This window comes from Cydia strobilella, chromosome 10 (assembly GCF_947568885.1).
Source record: "Cydia strobilella chromosome 10, ilCydStro3.1, whole genome shotgun sequence".
NCBI lineage: Eukaryota > Metazoa > Arthropoda > Insecta > Lepidoptera > Tortricidae > Cydia > Cydia strobilella.
The window spans coordinates 18080745-18099615 of NC_086050.1; the positions used below are offsets into that span (position 1 = coordinate 18080745).

The 18871-nt window shown below is 38.2% G+C and overlaps 2 protein-coding genes across 3 annotated transcripts in view; one reads left to right on the top strand and one right to left on the bottom strand.

The window, feature by feature from the left end:
- The first annotated feature begins 1023 nt into the window (after positions 1-1023).
- Positions 1024-9795, top strand: LOC134744803 (organic cation transporter protein-like). The gene is made up of 8 exons (XM_063678713.1): positions 1024-1196; positions 5219-5414; positions 5897-5997; positions 6739-6905; positions 7329-7716; positions 8142-8380; positions 8713-8894; positions 9642-9795. The coding sequence occupies exons 1-8, from the start codon at positions 1033-1035 to the stop codon at positions 9780-9782; spliced, it is 1578 nt and encodes a 525-aa protein (XP_063534783.1). The 5' UTR covers positions 1024-1032; the 3' UTR covers positions 9783-9795.
- Positions 9796-11379: 1584 nt separating this feature from the next.
- LOC134744594 (organic cation transporter protein-like) overlaps positions 11380-18871 on the bottom strand; it is a 39172-nt gene continuing 31680 nt past the window's right edge. The window contains exons 7-8 of one of the 2 annotated variants that reach the window (XM_063678454.1): positions 16199-16318; positions 11380-13810 (exon numbers count right to left, since the gene is read on the bottom strand). In XM_063678454.1, the coding sequence (XP_063534524.1) occupies positions 13751-13810; positions 16199-16318 (180 nt within the window). In that variant the 3' untranslated portion in view covers positions 11380-13750. Of the gene's footprint in view, positions 13811-16198; positions 16319-18444; positions 18667-18871 lie in introns of those variants that run through there. The other variant, XM_063678455.1, reaches the window with a different exon arrangement.

The following is an 18871-nucleotide window of genomic DNA, read 5'->3' on the forward strand; positions in this document are numbered from 1 at the left end:
TTAATATGGGCTAAAGTATAAAAACAAAAGTTTAAGAAACAAAAAATTAAAGCCGTTTCATCGGTTTGCCGCTAATACTGTCACATTTCGCAAGAAAGAACGGGAAAGACCCAAGTGTCAACTTTGATCGAATTTTGACGATTTTCATTTATTTTAAAAACGTTGCATTACAATATCGAAATTCGAAAGCTGTCAGATTACTTTTTAAGATTGTTTTTTCTTCTTTTTTGTTTTGTTTATAGTGTCACATAATAAATAACCGATTAAAGCTTGATTAAAAGTCCGAGTTAGAGGTTACTTTGGAAATTAATTGTATCGAGCGAAGTGTCATAAATCGTGTATCGGAAGCTGTGTTGTTAAAGATAATATAATCAAGAACTACATATATTTTCTCCACGTCTACGAATATCGACGTCTTTTAGAAAAATATCATATCAAGGAGATTTTTCGGCTTCGAAATTAAATTAATTTTAAAGCTACCATGTTTCGTCCACTTAGGGCCACTTGAACCATCCCACTAACCCGGGGTTAAGTGGTTAAACTTAACGGTGTCAAATTGTACTGGTAACCATGGTAACTCCAGATTTAACCGGTTAACCCCGGGTTAGTGGAATGGTTCAAGTGGTGCTTAGCATTATTAAGCGCTAAAGGAATCGGCACAAGAATAAATCAATTTTCAAAACAGAAGTGAAACAGGAGTGAGATATAAAAAACTAAATAACACATAAATAATAAAAAAACAATTTTAAAATTTGTTAATAATCATATAAAAATGGAATACTTATCTTACATTTTATCTAGAAATTATAGTAAAGATCCTTGGTAAATCTTTGTAAAAAATTCGCGACCTCGTATTTATAAAGAGCCCTGATTTTGCTGTTTTAGTAATTGAATTGGAATTTTAATATTATTTAATGACCTATAAGTGAACTCAGTGAGAGTGACTTTCTTATTATATCAAACAAATAAATACCAGTGTTCCGTGAACCTCGTACACACATTTATATTTTCGCCATGTCTGAAACCATCCCAATGTCCGTGACCGTCAAGCCAGCGGAGCCTGTGACATCAATAGGCTCCATGGCTACCTTCGGAAGGTTCCAGCGGTGGCAGTACGTGTTGGCAACTATACCTATACTGTTTACTGCGATGAGCAACATCAACTATATATTTTCTGCAGCTGCTGAGGATGCCAGGTTAGTAAAACGAGTAGATTTATACAAGACAGTACAATACGGACCCGGGTATGTCCTTATCCCCTCGAGCGGCAACGTAATATTGTAAATTTTCGCGCCGTGCGGCGCGCAGCCACAATGCGGCATGTTTTCCATATAAAATATGGCGGCCCGCCGCACGCGCTGTTGTCAGAGAGCGTCCCATTCGAGGTAGCTTGCCGCTCGAGGGGTTAAACTACGTCCAGAAGAGAGGTATGGGCACTGTGAATGTCATCTCGCTTTGTGTGGTAGGGTATAGCGGATGTTGTTCCAGATCTAGAGCAGAGCCCAACTGGGGAAGTACCTCCACCTTACAGAAAACCGCAGCCAAATAACACTAAACCCTACTCATAGTGTTGTGTTCCTGCAGGTGAATAAGGTTGCCAGAGCTCAACGAGGGTGCGGTGTTAGGGTCGGCAACGCGCATGTAGCTCCTCTGTAGTTGCAGGCGTACATAGGCTACGGAGACTGCTTAACATCAGGCTGGCCGTATGCTTTATTGCCACCGACGTAGTGTAAAAAAAAACTTTATTGCACACCTTAATAGAAGAAAATATACAGAACGAAAATAGCTACGGAAGCATAGCAAAAACTGGCTGTCACGTAAATCATAAGTCACGGGCAGAAGCTAGAGTTATGTGTGTGTGTGTTATCAAAAACTATCATCCAGAAACTAACAGACAGTCACGGGCAGAAGCTAGAGTTATGTGTGTGTGTGTGTGTTATCAAAAACTATCATCCAGCAATCATCAGGCTAATCGTTGGTCATTGAGCAGATGAAAATGACATGAACCTGTGATGCTTATCAGGAAAGTAAATAAAAAACTGCACTTTAAACGTAGCCACTGAACCTGTGGGTTCGGATTACAATAAAGATGATTTAATTTGATTTATGTGCATTCACAGAATAACTAATAGTACTACCGTTTGCATTTGTGCAATTTTTAAGTGAAAATAACATGTAATTTCCAATTAAAAAAAAAACCGGCCAAGTGCGAGTCGGACTCGCGCACCGAGGGTTCCGTACTTTTTAGTATTTGTTATTTTAGCGGCAACAGAAATACATCATCTGTGAAAATTCCATCACGGTTCATGAATTACAGCCTGGTGACAGACAGACGGACAGACGGAGTCTTAGGGTCGGTTGCACCAAACCGTCTGTCACCGTTTTACCGTTCGCTAAATTTTATTGTATGGAAAGTTTCATAGTTCTCTGCTGCTTGACGTTAATCAGTCTGTTAATTGTGGTTGGTGCAACTGGCCCTTAGTAATAGGGTCCCGTTTTTACCCTTTGGGTACGGAACCCTAAAGATATCGAATCTAATCTAGCCTATTCGGTACTGACTCTACCCAGGATGTTAGAGCATTTGTTTGTTCCTGAGTTATCGTAGTCTAGACCCAAAATCCAAGCTTTAATCTTTTATATGCGTGTCATTGACCTAAGTAGAGCAGAAAAAATCATTCTTGAAAAAAATGCAAAAAATTATTCAGGATCCTTATTATACAATAGACTACGATAGACTACGATATGCACCAACTGGACCTAGATCGATTTGAGTCACATTGTCTTATAATAATTATTTATGTAACGCACATACCATTACACAGAGCTTGAATAATTTAACCCGCAATGAAACTTACATTTTTTTTTTATGAAATAGGAGGCAAACGAGCAGACGGATCACCTGATGGTAAGCGATTACCGCCGCCCATGGACACCCGCAACACCAGAGGGGTTGTAAGTGCGTTGCCGGCCTTTAAGATGGGAATACGCTCTTTTCTTGAAGGTTTTAAGGTCATATCGGTCCGGAAATACCGCAGGCGACAGTTCATTCCACAGTTTAGCTGTGCGAGGCAGGAAGTTTCGAATTTCGCAGTTTGGTCATTTATTGTGTAAAATATTTGTAAATCAACATCTCGGTCATTAGTCTTTTTACAGCACAAATTTATTTACATTCTCAGACAATATCCTAGTGAGGAACATCAAACAATTATTAGCAAGATAATCAACATAATTATGATAGCAATGTGACAAACAAAAGACATTACACATTATAAAAACATTAGGCTTGACGGTCGGTGAGAATGAGAAGTTATAAACGGGTAAATATGGTGTATTAAGTTTTATACTTCTAGAAAACTTTTACTAGGGGTTCTGTCACCCCTAGTTTAAATTTCATTCGATGCGTCATTCAGGAAAGTGGCCTCCGGTGGTATGGCCATAAAAGCCGCAGACCAGTGGACTACGTCGGAAACAGATGCCTCAACCTCGCTGTCCAAGGCCCTAGATCACGCGGCCGCGGTAGGCCTAAGAAGCGCTGGCTGGACGTCGTGACAGCGGACATGCAAGAACAATCTCACACCTGAGGATGCCGAAGACCGGGCAAAGTGGAGAAGATTGTGTAGAAAAGCGGACCCTGGCGCTAAGTTAAACAGATGTTCGAAGAAGAAGCGTGACTGACGCAAGCGTTTGCGTTCTGATTTTGTTTGGGATTTTGAATAGCGCGCCAAGCGGGACGTTTTGGACACTCAAAATTCCATACTAAATGAGACATAAGGCAAATGCGTACGTCTTCTCACGCTATGGAATGAAATTTACACTAGGGATACACTTATTAATTAACCAAGCGAGCGCAAATCACGAACGAACTCTCCGTGTCAGCTTGAGAAAAAAATACAGATCATATTTCTCTATCGATTCTAGTTAAACTATGTGATCGGTTTTTTAATTAGAGTATGGAAGTGCTATTTTGTGAATCCAGTTTTTAAAATATTTAGATCAGTACGGTTTCACTCACTATTATTTTTAGTCGCTTTTGGCGACATGTTTCGGATTCTAAATATTTTGAAATATGTCTCGCGATAGTTTAATCCAGTTTTTGGTTAGAAATGACACAGCCACACACCTAAGCTGCTTTCGAAACCTTTTAAGTCTCTTTAGATTGGGCTTAATTAAAAAAATAATTTTATTATTATTTTATTTTATTTTTATTACTTGAAAGTTACATTTCTAAATAAATTAATGTGCTAAACTCCCAAAAAATATTAACGAACAATTCACGTGACAGCTGCTGCAAGCCTTTATTTTGACTTTGCAAGATACTCTTGTATAAATATAACTTGAACCCTGAAATTGATTCATATCGTCGTTTATTCTGGTTTCAGTTGAACCGATTGTTATATGCAGTTGTTAGCAGCAATCATAGCAATCACGGCAATCATGATGATGAGCCTGTTAGAGTATTACTGCAAAATGGAGGGAAAATGTGAACCTAGAAGAGCGCTTTAATGTCACCGGCAAATTAGAATAGATTTAGACGAGAATAGCATAGGTTATAAAGTTATTATATACCGACAATTTTTTAAGACCATGAATTTAACCAAATAGACAAATTTAAAGAAACGCAATAAAAAGTTTAATTACTAATTTTGAAATTACTTTAGGTGTTGTAATTAAAAAAAAAATTGCGTTCCTCTAAATTTGTCCGAGTGTATTATAAGATCTTTTGATTAAGAACAATGGTAATTTTTTTATAATGTCGTTTGATTCTGTTTTAATATGAGGACGATAATTTCTACAAGTCGACGTAGAATAGGGTGAGTCAACGGACACATCAACCTTAAATATGGCGCCTGCAGCTGTCATCATTGTAACTGCCAAACTTTCATACAAGCAAGCTTTAACAAACTTTCATACAAGCAAACTTTAACGAACTATTATCGTTGAGACCGTTTGGAGCAACTGACAATAAGAACGACTACTACTATTACTAATTAGAAATGGACCATGTAAACGAAAAGAAAACTTAGATATCATGAATATCGTATAATTGACTAAAATATTTTTACTGTTAGAAGTATTAGAACAAATTAAATTATTAACAGAAAATACTTTAATTTGTCCAGCCTGGGGCACTGGAGGCCTTGGTCACTTTTTCTTAGTAGGTATAGGACATTTATTTCAGTTTATAAAATATTTTTGTCCTTTAATTTATTGCCTACAGATGTGCCGTGTCAGCCTGCGAAACTGCAAGCTCCACACCAGCCCTGCCACCCTGGTGGCCTCCGGTCGAACATCGCTGCTCCCGCCCCGCGCTCGCCAGCGGCATTGTAGGCAACTGTAGCGTACACAGCTTCGTCAACCAGTCTGTGACTTGTGACAAGTGGGTGTATGGCTCCAATAACTCCATAGTTTCTGAGGTAGGCTGAACCTAACTTGCAATATTTTCTCTATTTTCTAACTTTGTCTCTCACCACCAGTCCACCACTGCTACCACAGAGAGTTAGACCAAGCTATCAGAGATTTTGTTAGCATTAGCATAGACCGCGCAAGTGTTATTTAAAAATCATAACTTCATAGAAGTTTGATGTCTAAAACAATACTTGCAGTCTGATGGGCTATCAAAGTCGGTGCCAACTTAGCTTGGTCTAATCTAACAACTATCAAGTCAATTATTGTGCATTCCCTAAGTGCCAATCATGCAAACCTCATAAACATACCTATTTTACGATATTGAGGTATTTTGCATTTAAACACATTGCACAAGTAACTGTATTAAAAACGTTCGAAACACTATGAATTTATAATATGAAAATAATATGATTTTTTTTTCGTTAGGAAACTCCTTTTTGGAAGTCGGTAAATAAACGATTGTAAAAAAGATTTAAATCATTTTTTGCAGTTTGACCTGGCCTGCCAAGAGTGGAAGCGGACGCTTGTGGGCACCGTCCATAATGTGGGTGTCATGATATCCATGCCTTTGATGGGCTTCGTTTCTGACAGGTCCGTGATTTTTAACTATATCCTTTCAACAGTATTCAATTTTCAGTAAACACTATTGGTTGTGGGCTTCGTTTCTGACAGGTCCATGATTTTTAACTATATCCTTTCAACAGTATTCAATTTTCAGTATACATTATTGGTTGCACTATAGGTCCTTTTAATAACGGACGGATGGAGAAGCAAACAAGTTAGTTCATACTCTTTAGCTTTTTATTAGTTACACTTGTCCGATGTTTGTCTGTTGTCAGATTTTGACCTAATTTCCGGTTACCGAATTAGTTGGTCTCATGATGAAAACTGAAGGTAGACATAGGAACTTCATGCAATCACGTTTTGATGTACCAATGTACCACTATTTAAAATATCGGAAAGGAGTGTCGCCCCCTTGTTTGCAAGCATCCAAAACTACCGCTTGACATCAGACGGGCTTATTTGCCACCTACATGATACTTATAAAAACCGGCCAAATACGAGTCGGACTCGCGCACCGAGGGTTCCGTACTTTTTTGTATTTGTTGTTATAGCGGCAACAGAAATACATCTGTGAAAATTTCAACTGTCTAGCTATCACGGTTCATGGGATACAACCTGGTGACAGACAGACGGACAGACAGACAGACAGACGGACAGACGGACAGACGGACAGGCGGACAGACGGACAGCGGAGTCTTAGTAATAGGGTCCCGTTTTTACCCTTTGGGTACGGAACCCTAAACAATACCCGCTACGATATTTTGTCAGATGGGGTCGAAGAAAATCTATAATAGCCAGCGGGCTGGGTCTGGTGGTGGGGGCCTTCAAGACCCTAACCGCGGGTCCGGGCTGGACCGGATATCCCCTCTACTTGTTACTGGAACTGCTGGAGGCTGCGCTGGTTACTGGAACTTACACCACTTGTTTTGTGCTGAGTAAGCATTTATTTAAATACATTCTCAATCAATCAATCATTTTTATTTCGTCATCACAGATGTAAATACATTAGTAGGTGATAGGTCATTCTAATTCCTATTTTCATCATTCATTTTTCCTTTTACTTGGTGTCGCAGCATATTTTTCTCTTCCTTAGCTATCTGTCATTCGTCATTTCATCTATTACTTTCCAGCTCACAGTTCATCCACTTTTTACGTAGTCTACTTCTTCTAGCTTCTACCCTCTATATTTTTTCATTATTACCCATCTTTCATATGATTTTCATTCCTTCGCATCACATAATCATACTGCGACAAGTAATTACCCTCGCCATTTCTCTTATTTTTCCCACTTTAAGTTACAACATTACAATAATATACTTAATGATTTCTACTCTACTATGTTATATTTAACATTTCAGTGCTGGAGCTAGTCGGCAAGAACAAACGCATAATCAGCGCCCTAGTCCTTGGGATCATGATCTCCTCCGGTGAACTCCTCCTAACCCTCATCGTCTGGCTGGTCCCCTACTGGAGACACTTCCAGCTCTTCCTCTACTGCCCTGCCTTCATCTTCCTCGCTTACATCTTCCTTCTAGAAGAATCCTTACGCTGGTTGATTGTTAATGAAAAGAACGATAAAGCCGTCATGCTGGTACAGAAGATTTCAAAGTGCAATGGCGTTGCGTTGTCACGGAAGATGATAGATGCTATTCGGAATTCGAAAGTGGGGTTTGATGCGGATAAAGAAGTGGAGAAGGAGAAGTTTCATCCGAAGCTGTTGTTTTCTTCGGCGATGTTGGTTAAAAGGTAGGTACCTAAGTATTAGTCATTTTTATTTAAATAATAAATTGCTAATAGCCTGATGTGCTTGATTTGGTAGTGGTAAATTGGTCATCAGCAGAAGTAAGTAACTAAATGAGAGATATGTTCAAATTTTCAAAATGATGTAAACACTACTTTGTTGTTAAGAGAATAAGAACCAGTGCAAATACAATTATTAATGGCATTATTTTATTTAAATCCAATCCAATCGAGTCGGTAGTTTTACAATTTGCGAGTATTAAAGAGTTGCTAAAGCGCCGAACTGATCTAGACTCCAACGGCAAAATGTCTATTTTGAATTAAATTTAAATCTTAAAGCTTTAAACCAGACTGAACAACTTACAACTTCACAGAACTGAGTATACTATTCTCTTAAGAATGAGGTATTATTTTCTAACGTTGTTTTTCAGGCTAGTAGTATGCTCATGGTGGTGGTTCACAGCAGCATTCGTCTACTACGGCCTCCTGATCAACTCCGTAACGTTGCCTGGCAACAAGATAGCGAACTTCGCTCTCTCAGCTATCTCGACGCTCATTGGGGAGTTCATCGCTTACTTCTCGCTTAATAAGATCGGCAGGAAATATACTTTGCTGGGAGGGTTCCTAGTTTGTGGGGTCGCATGCGTTGCTGAAGCTTTTGTACCAAAAGGTAAGTGCAATGAACATCAAAGTAGTTCTTGTAGGTATCGGCACCAGAGTTAAGCACGCACACAATAATATGCTGTAATAAGAGCGGCATTTTCCAATTAGTGTTCTTTTTTCTTACCGGTCGAAAATTCAACAGCCAACAAGACCAAAAATTATCGTGCCCCATGTCATTCGTTTATTTATCCTTACATTTAAACTCTTACCAATAATACCTATCACATTTTATGAGATTTTCCTATCTTATGGTCACCATTTCCACTATGAACTGTATGAACCAAGATTGCCATTCCTTTAGAATCGAAAAATATTGCAATTTCTAAAATATTGTTTCAGCTGCCAAGACCGAATTAATAGTGATATTCCTGCTCGGCAAAATGTGCATCTCCATCTGCTTCAACGGTATCTACGTGTACACATCCGAGCTGGTACCTACCAGCGCGAGGGGCTGCTTAGTGGGCGCGTGTTCTATGGTGGCTAGAGTTGGCTCTGTGTTAGCACCCTTGACTCCACTGTTGGTGAGTCAATGACCATATATGTAATATGTGCATATCTATCTGTTTCAATGGTATCTACGTACTCATCCGAGCTGGTGCCCACCAGCGCGAGGGGCTGCTTGGTGGGCGCGTGTTCCATGGTGGCTAGAGTTGGCACCCTGGTTGGTTGTTAGCACCCTTGACTCCACTGTTGGTGAGGCAATGACCATATGTGTCATTTTCAAGCAAAAGGTACCACATTGTCGCTTGCCATAAGGACGCTCTGACAGGTTTTTCGTATAAAGATCTAAGCAATCTTCGTCCTTATTGTAAGCGACAATGAGATACCTTTTGATTGAAAACGTCACATATATGTAATATGTGCATATCTCTGCTTCAACGGTATCTACGTACTCATCCGAGCTGGTGCCCACCAGCGCGAGGGGCTGCTTAGTGGGCGCGTGTTCCATGGTGGCTAGAGGTGGCTCTGTGTTAGCACCCTTGACTCCACTGTTGGTGAGTCAATGACCATATAGATTTAGATTTATGTAAGATGTGCATATCTATCTGCTTCAACGGTATCTGCGTACTCATCCGAGCTGGTGCCTACCAGCGCGAGGGGCTGCTTAGTGGACGCGTGTTCCATGGTGGCTAGAGTTGGCTCTGTCTACCTAATACTACTATTTTTCTGTGCCCAATTCAATTTAATTCTACAGGCTAGAAACGAACAATACACGCTTTTGCTAATATTATACTGTTAACCGAGTTTATTGGTACTTAACGTTTCAGGGTAACTGGTGGCATCCATTGCCGACGCTCCTCTTCGGCGGTTCAGCATTGATAGCAGCGCTGCTGACACTCTCGACACCCGAGACATTACAGCGAGACCTGCCTGACACCGTCGCCCAAGCTAAAGCATTCCATCAATAACTAATGGCTCTGTGTACTACATTGAACTATTAATTGATTCCGTCAAGTTATAGTTTTGAATGATTCACGGTTTGTTTCACTAGACTTATATCAAAGATAGATATAACTCCGTAATAGATGGATACAGTCTAAGGAAAAAACGTGCCTCGAAAATCACGAAAATTTGATTCTCGATCAGATGGCGCCACTAGTTTTGGCCTACACTCGTATAGAGGGCGTTGACTGTTTCGTTTGTTATTTATAATTTTAACGCATACCAGTGAAAGAACATGGGTCAAAATCATATAAAAATAATTAATGCAAATAAAAAAAACATTTATCCATATTTAAATACATTTTATCGTATTTTTATAAATATTTATTTTTAGTTTTAAAGTGTGTCGACAGATGGCAGTGAATTTACTGGGGTTACAAAATTTACTATGACGGTACCGCTCTAGTATAAGTTACTCTATGCTTATATTGACCGGGATATAGACCGTAGTAATATTACAAAATAATACAAAAGGTAATCACGGTCTATATCCCGGTCAAGTTATGTTCTAAAATATATGCTACTAAATACTTACTACTTAACCTCAGTTACTTTTTGTACAAAACAAGACACGTTCGTATATTTCCGTGAAATGAATGATCCTCAATTTAGACTAATTATCAAGAACTGAATCAAAAAAATACATCTACTTATTGAATCCACAAAATTTCACGAGAATTGCGAGGTTTAGAAACGCGATCTGCAGTTGGAAAAGTTCTCGGAAATTTCAGGAAAATTTCACAGAAAATAAAGGAAAATTGCATTTTGGAAATTGGAAGAAAATATGATATTTCAGAATTTTTTCCATGTGGAAATTACGCATTACACATTAGTACCTACTGCTGACTCACGCCCTGAGACTCTTGAACGTGACCATAATTATGAATCAATTTGGGTCTAATTCAAAACTACAAGGTGTAACAAAAATAAATTAATGGGGATCCGTTTAAGGGCATATTCGGTATCGTGTTCTCATTAGGAACAAGCGGAAAAAAAAATTTGACGCAAAATTCACATATTCTTTTACTTTTTCCCAATGAGGATATAATAAGATAGAGCGGTACTGTCATAGTAAATTTTGTAACCACTGTAAATTCACTGCCATCTATCGACATACTTTAAAACTAAAAATGAAGATTTAAAAAAATACGTTAAAATGTATTTAAATATGGATAAATATTTTTTTTATTTGCATTAATTATTTTTATATGATTTTTACCCATGTTCTTTCACTAGTATGCGTTAAAATTATAAATAACAAACGAAACAGTCAACGCCCTGTATACGAGTGTAGGCCAAAACTAGTGGCGCCATCTGATCGAAAATCAAATTTTCGTGATTTTCGAGGCACGTTTTTTCCTTAGACTGTATCAATCTATTACGGAGTTATATCTATCTTTGCTTTTTCCTATTCAGAACACGAATAAGTATGCCCTTAAATGGATCCCCACTATTTTTGTTAGACCCTGTATGTATTGACAAATCTTTTTTAGTTAGGGATTAAACCACTAAAAAAAGAAATCATATACAAATAGAATAGAAATAAAGTAAACATTGTTATATCGTACTTATTTAATAAATAAAATTCCTAGATATAGTAAAAGGTAAAATCACAATTTTTATCAATACAACTAATTATCATATTGTCTAACAAGTGTTGATAAATCGCAACGATTATACTACATTTATTTTTAAATCATTTATTTAGCAATTTAAATACAAAAAATTGAAATATCAATACATCATAAAATTAAATTTCATAATTAAACATTATGATTGACAATTCATAAAATGATCAAAAATATAGTAGTATGCGCAATTGTACGTATAGTTTGCTAACTATTCAGCAGAAGTTATGCAGCAGTTATGCTATTATGCAGAAGTTTCTAAGCGGGCCAGGTGTTCAAAATGATCTTGACGCGACCTTATTGTTAAGAGAATAAGAGCGTTTTAAGGTAATTTTGAACACCTCGCCCGCTTAGCAACTTCGGTTGCTAACTGTACATGATATTGCTACATAACCTGTTGAACGAATGATGTCAAATAAAATGACATGATTAGGATTGTCCATTATTAACCTTTTAGACGCCAATGACCGATATATACGCACCGTAGATTCAACTCCAAAGACCGATTAATCGGTCATATACCACAGAGCAACATAGACCTACATGCAAATCCATAAAGTTCAATTTCAGTTTTGACACTTCGGTGACGTGGCGTCTGGATGACTGCTTTTGTGTTTGACACGGCGTCGAAAAGGTTAACAGTTTACGTAAAAATGGATTTTGTAGACTATAATAAAATTACAAATACTTAATACAAGAAATATGATTCCCTTGTACATGAAAGCGACCAGCGCATTCACGTAAGGTAAATACGGTTAAGTGTGGCTGCGGGGTAAGTGTATCTGGCATGTTTACACATTGATTAGTGTTTAGTGCAAGTTCATTAGCCATTAAACGCAAGTAGCAAATTAACTAGCAATAAACACTTATCAATGTCTAACGCAGCGTACTACGTAGGCGAACAACACGCGAACGCGATACGGCGCGAGGTAAATCAATCCTTTGATACCTATTATTAGCCTCCTAAGACCCCGCGTACAAATTTTTGTACATATTCCACAATCTATTTTGAACTTTTGTTGAGTAACTAAGGGTTCCAAATTCAAAAACAAAACAAATGCTTCTGGGTCTCAGAAGGATAGGAGTGTCCTACGTCGGGCGATCTCGTTGCGAACGCGAACGCCGTGGGCCCGCCGCGCCGCGCCACGCCGCTTCGCTTCGCGTTCGTAAGCAATTAAAGCGAAGGCCGGTTACAATTATCCCTTAGCTATAATTACCCGTATTGACCGTACATTAAAACTGAGAGCACGAGACATTACACTGATTATAAGATGTGTAAGATCTAAGAAAAAAACAGTGCTCCGCGTTTGACAGCTAATGGTGTTGTTGCAGTACCATCGCCCACACTGTTAACTGACAGTAATCCTTATTACAAAAGGCATAAAGGTCCACCGATGGACAGTTAAGAGTATTGGTGTTTGTACAGTCGCGGCCAAGGTGTTCACAATATCTGAACACGCACTCTAACGCCTTGACAATAGAGGCGTGTTCACATATTTGTGAGCACCTTGGCCGCCCCGATATATCTGATGGCGACTGTACGGCGCCATATCAATATGTTAACTGTAAATGATTTGTACAAAGTAACTTCTATCATTCGATTCATTTTCTTAGATTCCACAAACCTTATACACTCACCTTATATTAACTAAGACGTAGACGAAACATAATGGCACAATAACAATGTTAATTTAGTAAAATTGTACAGTAATATAATAAAATTCTTATAACTAACTGACCAGTGTAATCACTTTGTAGTATATTCCACATAGTTTGGGTACAATATTATTGTAAAACTTTTTTTATTTTGAAAGAAATACTTTTAGTGTTAAAACTTCTATAAGTTACTTCTTGACGTTTCGATTCCCATTGTATTTAAATACTTGAAGTTTTATATTTGATATATAGCTGCGTACGAAGTCACCGGGATTCGAAAAGTTAAGCAACTTATATTTTTAACTAGCAAATACCCGAACAGCACTTTCCTCGCTATCTCACAATAGATAAGTATCACATAAAATTGTTATTTGTGCAACAAGAGAGGAAAGTTGGTTTTTCTTGCGAGTGTTTATTTTGAGTCCCGAGAAAGCGAAAGATTCTATAATTGAATCAGGAGCGAAGCGAGTGGTTCTAAGTTAAAATCTTGAGCGTAGCGTTCCATGTTTATAACTTTATATGCGATCAAGTAATTTTATTTCTGTGCAACTTCGTTAGAAGGTAGTAAGTGTAGAGAAACATGGCCGCTTTTAACGTATCAACACCTACGTATATCAGACTGTGTGTCGCTGTGGACCATCATAGTCAGGTTAATCCACGATGATATCTGTACGTTTGCTCGTCCGCGGCGCGACCACCATAGCTTCCGCCTGTAACCAAAAGACATTGTAGGTATAAATGGTACAAATAAAAAAATCTTTGGTTATATGTATATGCAATTAGTCAAAGGGTTTTCTGCCGAGCACTTTACGTTCTGCATTGGGTTATTGAAACTCCTCGCCTATGGCACGAAGAAAATATTTTGCTAATAACGAAATTTCAGGGGTTGCACACACACCGCATCGTATCGTGTGTCGATCAAAATCTTGTGTGAAATATTGACGGTCACTCGACAAAGTAAAACCCCATATGTGGAGTTTTCTATGAAAAGGACCTTATTGTCGATGGCGCTTACGCCATTATTAACGATGCTCCGATATAAATACAATGCCGCGCGACGCTGTGCGGCGCAGGGACCGGACAACCTTTTCCGCGATAAAAACCCTTTCAATGGGCGACACTTAAACACGGGTAACACATTGAAAGACTTTCCCTTTTGAACTGCAAGCCCATTCATACCCTTACCTTTGACTAACCCTTACCGAAAAGCTAACCAAAAATAAGGGTTACCCTTATCTTTAAGCGCTTTTTATAAAGGTTTCCCTTTGCGTGAAAGAGACAGGATTAGTATATATCTACGGTAGTGTATGAAAAGGAAAGAAAATACGTGCCTAGTCAAAGAACGCCGCCGTCGCCGCCGACGATCGCTCGGATTCGAAGTAATGTGTGCTTTATGAACAAGGTAGATGACTTAAATTAGCACGCTTATATGCTAAAAGGGAAGCCCTTTATAAGGCTAACCCTTATAAGCAATATGCAAGGTGTTGGTGAGCGGATGATAAGAGTTTTGTAAGGGTATTTGGGCTACCGATTACTCAAATGTGGTAGCTTTATATAAGGGTTTTTAAAAGCAAAACAAAGGGTTTCGTCTGGCAAAGGGTATGGTGAGTTAAGCCTTATGCAATACCCTTATAAAACCCCGATAAGGGATAGCGGGCCGGTCCCTGGTGCGGCGTAAGCGCCATCGACAATAGGGTCCCTTTTCATAGAAAACGCGCCATATTGACTTAGGACGTGTTCAGTTCACACTGGGCGTATCTTAGATCAGGTAAGGGACGGGACGGGCAAGGATTTGTGGTGGTTACCATGTAAATCTTTTCGAGGCAGAGGTGCAGGGTTAGAGCCGGTGTAGCTTTATTTGACGTTCATAAGCGCATTGTAATATGCCTACTTGAATAATAAACTATCTTTATTAACATTATTAACAGATTATAAGATAAATATACATTAAGAGGACGACTTCTCCATACAAACGTAGTCGCAATTTTCCTCCCTGGATATTACGGAAAATATAGTTATAGTTTTGAACAATTTAATGTACTTATATAAACCATAGCTATGCCCCATCGTTTGACTACTTTCGATTTTCTGATTATTATAAGATTTGGGAGCGTAAAACCGATTCCCTGCAAACACTTCTAACTTTTATAATAATAAATATATCGAAATATACTACATAATAATAATACATCCGTCCGTTTTAAATATCTTAACTCTGTCAGGTGCTCTCAAAATCTTCTACTTTTCCCACCTCCTTCTTCTTCAAAGGTCTACAACAATTCTTTCAGTTTTCGCGCAGTTCGGTTGTGGAATGCTCTGCCCAACGATATTAGACGTGCTAAATCCCTCTCTGTATTTAAAAATCGTTTAAAGGAACATTATTTATCTAAGTCTTAATCCTTCCGTGCTCTCTATGAAACTCACTGTTGTTATGGCTACCTCGACATACTCGTATATATATAGGTATAACTGGTATAAGTTATATATAAATTGTATGTATTAATTTATGTAGTGTATGACAAATATAATAAAATACATTAACTACAACTATACAACAAATTGTATAGTTGTAGTTTATGTATTTTATTATATTTGTCTAAATTGTTTTCACAAATTTTGCTAATTTCATTTATTTTGCGCCACCCGTACACTCTTAACTATGTTCGCCGTTTCGCTATCTGAAGGTTGTCTGGAAGAGATCGCTGTTTAGCGATAAGACCGCCTGTTGTTACCTACACCGTTAAATTCCAATGTATTCTCTGTAACCTTTATTTTGTAGTGTGCAATAAAGTATTCTATTATTATTTCCTTTATTATAGTTACATCAAATTGCGTAAAATTATTTCCTACAGAAAGGGGGACGCTTATATGGAGAGGCAGTGACGTCGTCCCCTTTCGCCTTAAATAAAATAAATTTCAAATAACAAGAGTGATCTTGTTATATTGTTTCGAGCAGTGACTGGGACTAGTTAAACACCTTAAGTGTGACAAAATAAGAACGTATATTTTCTAAATACCTGCCTATATATGTCGCAGTAATCCAGTGAGTTACTGCTAAACACTGAAAATGGCTAATTGCCATATTACAGTTAAATTACCTGTTCTATCGTGTCCGGTAGGCGTAGGCGTAGAGTCTCCGGCGTGAGCAGCATGAGTCCGCCAGAAATGCCCGCCATCACGCCGAATATCAGGTACGGGAGCGACACCATGATTTGCATCTGAAAACAAGTAAAATTTCATATTTTAGTTAACTTTTACTTAGTTCCAGTTCCAGAATATACCTTTAGTTTGTTTTAGAATAGAATAAAGAGAATAAAGATCATTTATTTTTCAGCTAAAGGTTACAGACATTCCAGGGGTCTCCGCACTAGGCAGTGCCTGTATCGCGGGGAACCAATTATAATTTAAATATCAGACTTTGTTACAATAAAAAAAACTATCATTTAGTAAGAAACTACTAACTACAAACTAAGGCTTATTCTAGACACAATATTGAAACTAAATTTTGTTAAATATGGCTTCTGTCTCGGCATAATTTTGTGAGTGCAGCAGTTTGAAAAGCAGTTTTTTCGCTTCCATTTGTGTGCAATCCCTGAGGTTACATAGTTTATTTATAGCATTGTATGTAGACGCCCTGATGCGTTCCCCAAAACGTTTGCCAAAAGCTGAATTTACTCTTGGAACGGGTAAATTGAAGACGCGTTTTTGTGATAATATATTAATTTAGATCACAGATAACTCGACTAGCCTTTCAATATCTTTACCCCTCTGTTAAAAACCTTGCACAATGTCCAAAAAATCGTATACATACAGACATACAGATCTTTATTGGTAAAATAAAATACATTTAACAAGTCACTCAATAAATAAATAATAGTACATTATTGTCGAGGCTCGGAAGTAGCTACTTGCTGGCCGAGGATTCGTTTTAAACGGACGACCTTGGGAGTCCGTTTAAAACGAATCCGAAGCCAGCAAGTAGCCTTCCAGCCGAGTCATATATAGTGCTTTTCTCAAAAATGGCGCAATAATAACAAATATAATAGAAATATTTTACAGAAGCAACGTTCTTATGCATATATTTTCACAGAAAAAAGTAAAAAGATTTGCTTTGCCGCCGTTTTTTTTTTATTTATTAAAAATAGAAGTGTATTTTTCTGCTGAAAATACGCCAACCTATTTGAGACACCTAAATAGTCGCGGTACCAACATTATAATAATAAGTACTGATCATCTGTCGTGTTCATTTGATATGGCCACTTCAACTTTTAAAAGTTTGGAACTCGACAAATAATGGAATTTGTATGCAACATTGCAGTCCTGAAATCGAGACTGCAATGTTTTTAACTTTTTAATTTTTTGACTGACCATAAACTACGCACTTCGCGACCTACTTTTTAACTGGCAACGTCGACTTTGCTGTCCATTTTTGAGAAAAGACATTTCCATGTGTGACATGTTTGTATTGTTTATGTGTGTAAAAATGAGTGTAAATCTTTATTCATATGTACGTATTAGACCGCGGGCCAGGAACAGATTTCCATGACCAATAGCATCCTGAGTGAAACCTCGTAAAGTGGTTAAGGGCGATGTGTAATGAGCCCTCGTGGACGTACTGTGAATTAAAAAATCGTCAGCCGGTTGTATCGCGGTGGAAAGACTGTCAGCTGGTCGCATGAACATGTTAAAATAACCCGCCTTACATTTTTGTGATACTGATATCAAAATCATGAAACTGCATGCATGTAGTATTATTTTAGGCGTATATTGAGATTCAGATATTGAGTTATGACATATCAGTGTCATAAAGAGGTAGGCGCGTATTTTTTACATATGTAAGTAGCTGACGGTCTTTCCACCACGATACAACCGGATGACACCTCAACATGCAAAACAAGCTAAGAAATCATGCTAAATACAAACTAAGTCCTCAAAATACTTTGGGGTTTCGCTACAAGATGATTCCACCACTCTATAAGCGACAGTTGGATGTTCCAGTATATTGATCTAAATATTCAATAAAACAAAATTCTAAACGAAACTAATGTACAGTCAAGGGCATAAATATATACATTCCCAAAGTTTCAAAAATATGTGTATGCTCTTACACCTTAGACAATAAAGTCGTGTTCACATATTTTTGAGCCATTTGTCTGGATCGATATTTTTGCCTTCGACTGTACGTCCAAACATGTAACAAAATTCTACATCAACAGTCAAGACTAGCCAACATTTAGGAACAGGAAGATTACAACATTTACAACTCTGTAAGCAAGATTCTAATAGGATGGAATGCTCCTACATCTAAAGATTATCTAAGTAACTAAACTGGAATACTACAAATATCCTAGAAAATTCTACATCAGCTCTACAGACTGACCAACCAACAAGGGCGTGCTAGGCGCCATCAGACTCCCGATCCTGCCCGTCATGGAACAGAAGCTCATGCAGGAGGCCCGACCTTCAGTCGGGAACAGCTCTATGGTGTAGATGTAGATGGACGCGAAGGACATGCTGATGCAGAGCTTACCCAGCATCGTTAGGCCGGTCTGGACCCATTTCAGGTCTGGAATGAGGGGTGGATCTGAATATTAAAATCGTGGCCGCATAGAAAATACGAGTGACCATTTGGTTTCAAAAGTTTTGTTACACATGGTTACACTACACTGCAAGGTCTGCAAGATTAGACTATCTCTTTATTTTAACCTTCTGGACGCCAATGACGTATATATCGGCACCGCAGGTCCAACGCCAAAGACGGATTAATCCGT

Excerpts from the sequence above, each read along its gene's own strand:
- LOC134744803 (XM_063678713.1), top strand. The coding sequence starts at position 1,033 with ATGTCCGTGACCGTCAAGCCAGCGGAGCCTGTGACATCAATAGGCTCC. Across the intron at positions 5,415-5,896 it reads ATAACTCCATAGTTTCTGAG|TTTGACCTGGCCTGCCAAGA; the intron begins GTAGGCTGAACC and ends CATTTTTTGCAG. Across the intron at positions 8,381-8,712 it reads TGAAGCTTTTGTACCAAAAG|CTGCCAAGACCGAATTAATA; the intron begins GTAAGTGCAATG and ends ATATTGTTTCAG.